Here is an 11,777-nt window from a genome sequence, read left to right on the forward strand (position 1 = left end):
AGAATGTCTCTCTTCCCAGGATGTCCCTGGATATCCTGGAAGCAGGCCACACCCCTAGAGAAACTCCCCTTGGGCAGATTGGCCACTCAGAACACAGTCATCCGATCCCATCATGGGAACAACCACACAGAACTGGGGTCCAGCCAAGTTGACACACAGCTCCAATTATCACAGGGAATAAACCTTACTAGGGACACAGATGTCGGGGCCGACTCGATGGCATATAACAACAACAGGGACACAGAAGACCTGTACAAAGAAAATTACAAAACACTATTTCAATAAACCATAAGAGATTTACATAAATGGAAGAACATACTGTGCTCATAGATAGGAAGATTTAACACTGTGAAAATGTCAATTCCATTCAATGCAATCCTAATCCAGATCCCATCAACATTCTTTAAGGATATGGAAAAAACAATCACTAATTTTATATGGAAAAAAAGAGACCTCAGATAAGCAAAGCACTACTGAAGAAGAAGAACAAAGTAGGAGGTCTTATGCTCCCAGATCTCAAAACCTACTATACAGCCACAGTAGTCAAAACAGCCTGGTATTGATACAATGACAGATATGTAGACCAGTGGAACAGAATTGAGAACCCAGAAATAGATTCATTGACCTATGGTCAGTTGATTTTTTACAAAGGGCTGAAATCCATTACATGGGGCAAAGATGGCCTCTTTAACAAATGGTGCTGGCAAAACTGAATATCCATTTGCAGAAAAATGAAACAAGATCTGTACCTCACACCATACATAAAAACTAACTCCAGATGGATCAAAGACTTAAATGTGAAACCTAAAACTAAAAAGTTCCTCAAGGAAAAAAATAGGGGTAAATATAGGGGCCCTGATTTATGGCATAAATAGACTGTCAAGCATAACCCAAAATGCACAAAAAGGAGAAGAGAAAATAGATAAATGGGACCTTGTAAAAATTACATTTTTATATGCTTCCAAAGACCTCCAAAAGAGTCAAAAGAGAACCTACAGATTGGGAAAAAGATATTCAACAATGATGTATCTGACAAGGGACTTATCTCTAAAATGTATAGAAAACTCAAACACCTCAACACCAAAAAGACAAATAACTCAATTAAAAAATGGGTAGAACTGATAAAGGGCTTATCTCCAAAATCTATAGAAAACTTCAATACCTCAACACCAAAAAGACAAATAAACCAATTCACAAATAGGCAAAAGACTTGAACCAACACTTCACTAAAGAAGATATACAGCTGGCCAACAAACACATGAGAAATTGCTCACAATCTTTAATCATTAGAGAGATGCAAATCAAAATAACAATGACATATCATCTCACCCCAGCAATAATAGCAAAGTTCAAATCAGAAAATAACAAATGCTGGCGAGGTTGCTGTGAGATTGGAACTCTTGTGCACTGCTGGTGGGATTGTAAAATCATACAACCATTGTGGCAAACAGTATGGCATTTCCTTAAAAAACTGGAAAAAGAAGTACCATTTGACCCAGCAATTCCATTACTAGGAATATATCCTAAAGAGGTGAGAGATACTGCACAAACAGACATATGTACACCTATTTTCATTGCAGCACAATTCACTATAGCAAAGAGATGGAAACAACCTAAATGCCCATTAACGGATGAGTGGATAACCAAATTATGGTACATGCACACAATGGAATACTATGCTACTTAAAGAACAATGAGAGATATGGGAATCATCTCACAACCTGGATGAACCTGGAGGACATTATGCTGAGTGAAATAAGTCAATCGCAGAAAGACAAGTACTGTGTGAGCCCGTTACTGTAAAAAGACAAAGAATGATTGGCTTGGGAAAGGGAATTCACTTAGTAGGTTACCGGGATGGGCAGGGAAGAGGAGGGATTAATTTTGGGCTAGTTGGGGCAACACCCATGTTCATTGCAGCCCTATTTATAAAAACCAAAGGATGGAAACAACCTTGGTGCCCTTCAACAGAAGAATGGATAACCAAACTATGGTACACATACATGATGGAATACTATGCAATACTAAAGAATAATGTAGAATCTGCAAAACAGCACATAACATGGATGAACTTGGAGGACATTATGCTGAGTGAAATGTCAATCACAGAAGGACAAATATTGTATCAGTTCATTATTGTAAAAAGTCAAGGAAAGGTTTTTACACAGAAGGAAACTTTCTTTCTCGGTTCCCAAGGGTGGGACCTGAGGGGAGGAAACACTGCAAAAATAAAAATTAAAACTTTTTTTAAAAAAATGGATGTGGTTATTCTATCACCAAGAGAAGTCAATTGTTAGCTTTTTTTTTATTTTACTCATATGTTTCTAAAAATATAATTTTACTGAATAAAACAAACAACAACAATAAATGTTTATTTTTAAACTTTTTGGTAAAAATAAACACAGCATACAGCATTACAGTTTCCATGTGTGCTACTCAGTCACAGAATTGGTTGCATTCTTCAAGATGTGCCAACTTTCTTAATGTCCTTTTCCAAATTATTTTACCATCATTACCACAATCACTGTCCCCCTAAGAGTCTCATCTAACATTTTGAGTTGCTGCTGTATAGGGTTGTTGAGTCAGAATCAACTTGATGGCATTGAGTATGGGTTGTCAATCTGATCACATATTGACACTACCTTTAAAGAGCATAATGTTCAAGGTAGATATTTTTCTCTGATTAAGCTAAACTAGTGTTTGTTTTAAAGATGACTTATGGGGATAGTTTTGATTTAAGGTTCAAAGATTTCCTCAGAGTAATAGTTTCAGGGGGTCATCTGGATTTCATGAGAATTTTACATTCTGTCCAACAATTTCCCCCCTTTTTTATTAGGATCCTATAGAATCTTTGGACAAAACATCCAGTAACAGTAGCCAGGTACCATATAGTTCTTCTGGTCTCATGTATTTTACTTTTTAAGTCTCTTCTGCACTCTCCATTCTTGCTCATTCCCTGAAGGGAAAAAATTGAAATGATTTTATTACTTTTTTTTTTAAGGGGGGGGAAAAAAGAGAGAGTAGATAGTACTGAATTAAACATTTCAAGAGTGGGGTTAGGATACCACCCCTCTTTCTACCCAAATTCAAGGCCTGCTTTATTTCTAGGTCCTTGTCACTTTGGGCCTTTTCCTCCTGTCCTCTCTTCCCCAGTGCTTACCTGTGTACAGAGAGAAGGCATTCATGTCTCTTCCTTCCATCATGGTTTACTCTCAACCCATTGGTGGTCATTAAGGTGGAGAGACACATAAACAGGACAAGCACCCCTTGCATATGACCACAAGGGAGAGATGGAGAAACATGATCCAGAGAGGTGCATTGGCATGGAAAGGGCATCACAGTATGGCATAAGAACCCCTTCCTTGCCATATACCAATATTTTAATCTATTGATTCTACTTCTATCCTTACTTACAAGAAAACTGAGGTCTGTGTGGTCATGATGCCTTTCCCTTGTGTGGGCTCCCCTAAATACTCACTACTAGCTGGACATCAAATCACTGTTTATATGAGAAAAATTCATTCAAAAAATATTAAAACATACAAACAAAAATCACTTCACTGCTGTCAAGTCAATTTCTATCCATAGTGACCCCTCCTTGGGTTTCCAAGGTGGTATCTCTACGGAAGTAGATTGCCCAGTCTTCCTTCCAAGGAGTGGCTGGTGGGTTAGAACTGTCAGCCTCCTGGTTAGCAGTCAAATGCCTTAGGCACTACACAACCAGAGCTTCCTCAAAGAATATATGCTTACTGTGATAGTTGGAGCTGTGTGTCAACTGGGCTGGACCACAATTCTGTGTGGTTTAAGCTGTTGTGAAGTGGTTATTTCCATGATGGGATCAGATGATTATGTTTTGAGTAGGGAGTTTCCATAGGGGTGTGGCCTGCTTCCAGCATACTGTGGACACCCTGGGAAAAGAGGCATTCCTCTGTGGATCAGGATTCTGTTGTGCTGCCTATAACTGTCCGCCAGTGAACAATCCACCATTTGGCCTGGAGATCTTGGATTCATTATTCGTTGGAGTCAACAGCCAGTACACTGCCTGCCAACCTTGAGCTCCTCAGCCCCTGCAGCTGAAAGAGTAGGGAAAAGCCTCCACCTTGACGTTTGATCCAACAACTTTGGACTTGCCACCTTCTGTAAGTGTGTGAGCCATTTTCCTAAGATAAATTCCTCTCTCTCTCTCTCTCTCTCTATATATATATATATAAGCTTTACTGGTTTTGTTTCTCTAGAGAGCCCAGTTGAACACACTTAATTAATTCAAGAGAAAGCATTTGTTTTGGGAAGTTATAAAGGAGATGCTGAATTAAATATCCAATTAATAAGTAAGCCTTAGTTAAATTTTGTAGGGAAAGATAGGTAAGGTACAGGCTTACCTGACGAGAATATACAAGGAAATAGATACCATTTTCAGTAATGAAAAGCCTATATCCAGGAACTTTCAATACAGGCAAAAAGGGTGGGCGGGGGGAGAGACCATTTTAGGAAAGAGAGAAGAAATATCTCACCTGAACCATGGCTTCAAGATTTTCACAAGAGGTCATTTGCTCTTTCAGATTTTATTAGAAAGTTGAGTACCTCTGAGAGCGCAGAGAGAGGGAAGCAAGAGAAGGGACGTGAGACTTTATTTATCTTAGACCTTCCATAATAACTTGGTTAAATCTGTCCAGGTACCCAGTAAATATTTACAATTATTACCATCATAAGGAGCTCTGGTGGTGTAATGGTTAGGGCATTTGATTGCTACCAGCAGGTCAGCAGTTCAAATCCACCAGCTGCTCCACAGAAGAAAGACTGAGTAGTCTGCTTCCATAAAGATTTACAGCCTTGGTAACCCAATGAGGGTCACTATGAGTTATTATCGACTTGATGGCAGTGAGCTTGGACCTTTTTTTTTTTTTTTTTTTTAAATCACTATACTAAATATTAACTATTTAGCAATACAGGCTGAATAAACAGTGAATTGAACAGACAGTTAATTTTTCCACAGTATAGGTGCCAGAAAGATGAAGGAAATTTTTCCTTCAAATGAATTTGAAATTCTGATTTCTATAGTAAATGTCTTTAGTTAGAAAATGACTATTTTAGATACTATGAGACTGACCTTGTGATAAGAAGTATTTCAGGTGCTTTTCCTCAACTATAGTTCTTGAAGAAGTAATTAAATCACCTTCGATTTCATCGAGGAGCAGTGAGGAAAAAAACTCACTCAAATGAACTGTATAAAGTGGCAGATGGGGTGAAAATAAATCATTTTTCTTGTGTGCTGCTGGAGTCACAATCATTTCTATATATTTGACTTCATTTATATGGTGTTTCCAGGTATACAGTTCTGTCATCTGGAAATTATGGTAAGTTTATGTCTTATTTTCCACTTCTTAAATTACTATCTTACTTGCTAGGAAGTTACAATTCTTCAGGCAAAATCAACATAATATATACCCAACAAAACAGTCACACAGTTTTTCAGTTATTCTTTAATATCACTAACACAGTGATTCACTTTATTTTTTAAAAATTTTTTAAAAATTCTTTTTTAAGAGCTTGTTTTACATTCAACATTACGTGTACATTTAGTTTCCCTCCCCATTTACCATGTACAACCCTAACCCTCCCTATCCTGTAACCCTCCCCCTGTGCCCTTCATATTTATGCACTCCTGTTTGTTCTGCGTTTCCTCAGTTTGAATGTTGGTCCTCTGGTCCCCTGTGGTCTATTGCTCTGAGGGATGTACTACCATAGAGCATGTGGGTGCATCATCTTGGGTTGAGTAGTCTGCATAACACAGTGATTCACTTAAACAGTCTCACCATGGAATGTACACAAAAAACAATGACATAAATAACAGTACAGACATAGTCACCATTTCCTTTGATCTCACCAACTTCACAATCCCACAGTCCCATAGACCCTTCATGATATACACAATCCCACTGAGCCTGTCTGATAATCCATATGAGGACACAAAATCACACCCAGAAACCATTTACTTTATAGTCACATATGGTCTTTGTGTTGCAGTGAATTGCTTGTTATAGCCCTTCCAGCCATGGTCTTTGCAACTCCCACCAGATGACTGGGTGGGATTATGTAAATCTGAGGTGCTTGTGGCCCACCAAGGGGATTGGATAGCTTGTTAATAACATAAATAAGGTGCATGGCACCCTGTGGGGGTAGGACCACGCAAATAAGTTGTATGGAACCCTAACAAGGGGATTGGTCAGTTTTGCCATCTCCCTAGGCTTGAAATGAACCATCCCAGAGGTGGAAGTGGGGGAATCTCACTACCATCAAGAAAGAAGCCTAGGAGCGGAGCTTGTCCCTTGGACCTGAGATCCCTGTGCTGAAGCTCCTCAATCCAGGAGACAGAGAATTGTGACACAAGAGATGGTGAGAAGCAATGGCAGAGAAACGGCAGCTTCAGAGGCTGCAGAACCAAGAAAGCGGCATGAGACAGAGGTGGGCCTCCTCTCCTGGCACACGGAGCAAGAAAGCCAAGCATCTGTGGGCAGGTGGCTTGCTGGTAGTGGAATCCCTCTAGACACATGGAGCTAGGCCTGCTGACCCATGGAGCAAGAAAGCTGAGTGCCTTCTGACTGAGACTTGCTGGTGGAGTGGGTTGCCTCTCTGGGCACCTATCAGCAGGGCTAAAATAGCTTTTTAACATTTGCCCAAGCACAGCAGAGGCCAGGCTGAGGTGCCAACTACAAGAGATACCTGCCTTTGGGCACAGCTGAGGGGAGGATGTCCTGATGGAAAAACTGTATCCTGAGTGTACCTGATCCTGAATTAGAACCTGTTACTTCCCTAATAAACCCCCAAATTTTAAGTATTGTCTGTGAGTTCTGTGACCACTGTACCAAATTATCCAACCCAGCAGAGAAGCAGAGTGTGCCTTGGGAGGAAGATTAGTGTCAGTTTTGGGCTGTTGATGTTGATGCTTCTCCCTTCTTTGTGAAGGTACAGGAGGTCAGACCCTGCCCCATGTCATTTTTATAGTTTGAAACACAAATCACTCAAAGCTAATCATCCAAAAGTTTTCTATTTCTTAGAAAGCTAAACATAAATTTTGCTAACACCCAACCATTTCTTTTCTACGTATTTACCCAAGAAAAATGAAAACATGTCAGCTTTATTCAGGTTTTATAGATAAAACCTGGACACACACCAAATGCTCATAGAGAAAAAAAAAAAAAAAATGAACAAATTGTTACATATTCTTACAATAGAATGTTATTCACAAATAAAAAGAATGAACTCATTAATGAATTGCAGACATTAGGTTGAGCTAAAGAAGAATTCTTGAATTTTTGGACAAAACTAAACTATAGTGACAGAATTCAGACTGTGGTTCCCTTTGTTCTCAGACTGACTGGAGAAGAGCAGCACTTCTAGAAATGATGGTAGAAAACATGAACCAGTGCTGCAGCCAGTAAGAGCTGGCTAAGTGCCAGGTCCTGCTCTGGACGATGAAGCGTTCTCACAGAACAAATCTGACAATCTCACACCCTCCTCTCACTCTCAGGGTCGCCCAAAGGGCACACCCTGGGCCCTCCTGAGGGTAGTATAACAGTTGCCAGGGAGTCCATTCAGCCTCAGGGCGATCCCACGTGTGTCAGAGTAGAACTGTGCTTCAATGTTTTCAATGCTTGATTTTTCAGAAACAGATCTCCAGACCTTTCTTCTGAGAGGCCTCTGGGCTGGTTCCAACTGGCTGCCTGTGCGCAAACCCTAAGTACTGCCACTTCCACCACCACAACCAGGCCTGAGTGTTTGGAGGAAAACTGCCTGCTCGGACTTCCAGTTCTCGCCTCAGCCCTCTCCAGGCTGAAATGCGGTAACCAATTAAGCCCCTTTGGCCTGGGATCCCGATTTCATTCTCTGTCCTAGAAGGGCTGGACTTCCAATTTTCCCCAAGGCCTTCGCAGCGTCCCCAGCTGGGGCTTCCGGTTCTCACTTCGGCGCTCCCTTTCCCGGCTTACGCATCTCTCCTACGCATACTCGACTAGGAGTACTTCCAGTTCCCTCCTGGAATCGCCCAGGCCCAGAGCGTCTTTCTCCCGCTTCTGTCCTGCCGAGTTTCCGATGACACGCTCAGCCTGAGTTTCCTCCTCGACTTCACTTCGCTCCCAGAAAACTGCCACTCGCCCCATCGCATTTTGAGGACAGACTTCCTGCAAGCCTCAGTCAAAAACGAGCGCCTACGTACGTTTGGGCGGCCCGTAGACTTAGTGTTTGGAATGGTCATTTCAGCCTTGAACTACGTTTCCCATACGCCCCAGGGCCCTGCAAATGAGCTTCCACCACTGATTCCCTCCCACCCTCACCCCGGCGGTGCCGTCGTAGTGATTGTGAGCGGTTAGTTGAAGTGACCAGGGTCGGCCTGCGTGAGAAGTTCACGGCCCAGAGCTCTGGGGCGGGGATGGGGCATGTGGAGCCCGGAGCTTCAGGTTTGTATGCGCACGGGTTAAAGAGGTACATGGTTGTGGATGCAGTTGTTTGTGACGTCATTGTGAGGTGGGTGTGGGTGTGGGTGTGTGTCTGTGTATGTGTATGAAAGAGAATAGGCATGTATGTGCGTGTTAGACGTGTGTGCACCCTCGAGAGGCCCTCATTGGTGCCTAATTGGGCTCGTGGGACTAAGTAGAGGCCAGGCCTATTGTGTGTCCTCGGTTTGAGATGTCGCGTGGCAGTGTGACCGCGTGATGGTGTGACGGCGCTGTTTGCAGGTGCTTATCTGAGGTAGGTAGCTATGGCAAGTGCCCTGAGTCCGTCTAAAGTGGGAGGGCGCTACTGGGCATTTTCTGTTAACCTAGTTTCCCTCGCTAGCTCCGAGCAATTATTCAGCAAGTTAAAATTCATACTTTTGTATTTGAGAGTCTTCATGGATCAAGGCAGACTGTGATCTTTCTCTGCGGAGTACAGAAAAAGAAACTGAAAGAAAAGAATGACTTTGAGCACGTCATAGACCAGTTTTCATCAGTGAAAAAAAAAAAGGAACGTGCAGTTGGAATTTTCACGTAGTGAAACATTATTACAGTTAAGCAGAAGATTAATGAGCTTGACTTGTATTTTTGAGTTGATATTCTGGTAGGTTTATCTAAAAGGTCAGATGTTTGGACCGGGGTACAATTTCAGAGCTTGTCATAGGCGCTATTTTCTGTAGATACACTGTAGATGTGCTGTTGTGATGGACATAAGTGTGAAGGAGGCGGAGTTTTTATTTCTTTTTCTTCCCCCTTAGTCTGTTATCCTGTGGGAGTTTGGTTCTGTAGAGTTTAATTTCTCCAATTCTGTGGGAGATGGTCCCTCTGTGCTTCTGTCTGTGCCTGTGAAGACTCCAGTGCCTGTAACAAAGTCTCCAGCACTGACATGTGGCCTGTGCTGTCTTCATGTGGGCACTTTGTCTCAAGTGGCCCACTTAGTGCTTAAGACAGAGGTAGCATGGTGGAGTGCATGTTGCCCAGCCAGGATCCAATTGTAGGTTTCATGGAACATGTTTCTCTCCATTATCTGCTCCTGTCCTCACATCCTACAGCCAGTTGGGTCCAGCTACAGAGAAATCGTCATCAGACGGAAAGCTATTAATTTCAGCCCTAGAATGAAAATTCAAAGCAGAGAAGCAAATGCTACTTTATTGGGTGAGAATTTCAGACTTGCCCTTACCTCTAAGACAGACTCCCGGGAAGTCATGAGGCATAGCAGTGGAATTCCTTACTGGAAGAACCGTCCTTGGATGGCCTTTGGGGCCACTTACACATTACAGAACCACAGCATTTCCTGAGCTTTGCCCCGCAGGAGTAGCTGTGAACTTAGATTCCAGGTGTAGGCATTAGTGATGCTGACCTTTTTCTCTGATACTGGGAAGAGTCAGCTATATTCTGATTTCCCTCTTGCTTCCATCTGGATGTATTTGTTGTGGATAATGGGACATGTCTGGTGGTGAACAGTGTGTTTTTATTTTGCCAGTCTGGAGTTTCACAGTTCCCTTCTCTCTGGTACTGTAGTTCCACGGAAAGGCCTAGAAGAGGAGGAGAGCATCGCTCCTTATTTAACGGGAAACTCAAGGTCAGTTTGTGTTTTCTCTTACTCTGTCAAATACAATTTTATTTTACTTTCCTTCTGCTAAATGACCCTGCTTGATTATGGCTTGGTCCCAATTTATCTAGTCCCTAGGCCTTCTTTTCCCAATTAAAAACTGGACCATAGAGTGAGTTCCCTTACACTCCGCTGCCTTTCTGAATGCTCTACTACTTTTACATACCCATTGGGTGGGTAAGTCATTCAGTTCCTCTGTGTGTTCTTTTTTTTTTTTCCTAAAGCATTCTGATGGCATGGAAATATATCTGGAGAATATTAGAGGTTTATTTTAGAATGTGATTTGTTAAGGAGGATACCCATGGTTAAGTAGAATACACTAGATACCTAGTCTTATTCAAAGACAACCTTGCCCCTTGTCACCTCTACTAAACACCTGGAAATTCTGATCATTCACATAAACTTATAGGACCATTGTCTGCCAACCCTATATATGTTCTTGGATACACTCCCCATTTCATAGACATACCTAATAGTTCAGCCTGTCCACCCATATACCCATGTTTGCCTTCACTGACAACGCAGTACTATATGTGCAAAAGGGTTCATCTTTGTTGTCTGCACCTCCCATGTATCTCTCTATGTCTTCCTCTTCATCATTGCCACCATGTTAATCACTCACGTTTGGTACATTGCCCTTCTCTTCACCCAAATCAGTAATTATCTCCACCTATCTAACAGTGTTCTCTACCCTTCCCTGGTAACCAACAAAGAAAATTTCCTTTCATATATAAACCTTTCCTTGACTTTTTGCAATAATGGACTAACACAATATTTGTCCTCACCAGCATTTATTTTCTCTCCTGTTGAATTTTGCTTCTAGTGCTAGGGCCAGATGGTATCTCATTGCTGTTTTGATTTGCATCTTTCTAATGGATGATGATTGTAAGCATTTCTTCATGTTTGTTTGGCCTCCTGAATATCCTCTTTGGTGAAGTGTCTGTTCATGTCTTCTGCCCATTTTTTAATTGAATTATTTGTCTTTTTGCTATTGAGGTGTTGGAGTTCTCTATAAATTCTGGAGATAAGTCCCTTGTCAGATATGTCATTGCCAAATAATTTTTCCCAATCTGTAGGTTCTCTTTTGACTCTTTTGGAGTAGTCTTTGGAAGCACATAGAAATTTAATTTTTACAAGGTCCCATTCATCTAGTTTCTCTCTGCTGTTTGTGCATATGTGGGTTAGTCTATGTATGCCATATATTAGAGCCCCTAAATTTGGTCTTAGTATTTCCTTGAGGAACTTTATAGTTTTAGGTTTCACATTTAAGTCTTTGATCCATCTGGAGTTAGTTTTTGTGTTTGGGGTGAGGTACAGATCTTGTTTAATTTTTCTGCAAATGGATGTCCAGTTTTGCCAGCACCATTTATTAAGCAAACATTCTCTTCCACTTTTAGTGAATTTTGGCCCTTTGTCAAAGATCAGCTGACCATAGGTCAATGGGTCTATTTCTGGGTTCTCAATTCTATTCCATTGGTCTATGTATCTGTATTATACCAACACTTGGCAGTTTTGACTACTGTGGCTGTATAGTAGGTTTTGCGATCCAGCAATATGAGAACTCCTACTTTGTTGTTCTTTTTCAAGAGTGCTTTGCTTATCCAAGGTCTCTTTCCTTCCCATATAAAGTTCATGATTGGTTTTTCCAATCCTTAAAAAATGTTGATGAGATCTGG

The 11,777-nt window shown here is 41.4% G+C and overlaps 1 protein-coding gene across 1 annotated transcript in view; it reads left to right on the plus strand.

Annotated features, from left to right (window-relative positions):
* The first annotated feature begins 8,425 nt into the window (after positions 1 to 8,425).
* The window catches only part of LOC103212201 (zinc finger protein 529), a 58,251-nt gene continuing 54,899 nt past the window's right edge, over positions 8,426 to 11,777 (plus strand). The window contains exons 1-2 of the mRNA XM_007958209.1: positions 8,426 to 8,520; positions 9,973 to 10,071. Coding sequence (XP_007956400.1) covers positions 8,426 to 8,520; positions 9,973 to 10,071 — 194 coding nt within the window. The remainder of the gene's footprint in view (positions 8,521 to 9,972; positions 10,072 to 11,777) is intronic.

Source organism: Orycteropus afer, unplaced genomic scaffold (assembly GCF_000298275.1).
Source record: "Orycteropus afer afer isolate SDZICR_OR568_19922 unplaced genomic scaffold, OryAfe1.0 scaffold00878, whole genome shotgun sequence".
Classification (NCBI taxonomy): Eukaryota; Metazoa; Chordata; class Mammalia; order Tubulidentata; family Orycteropodidae; genus Orycteropus; species Orycteropus afer.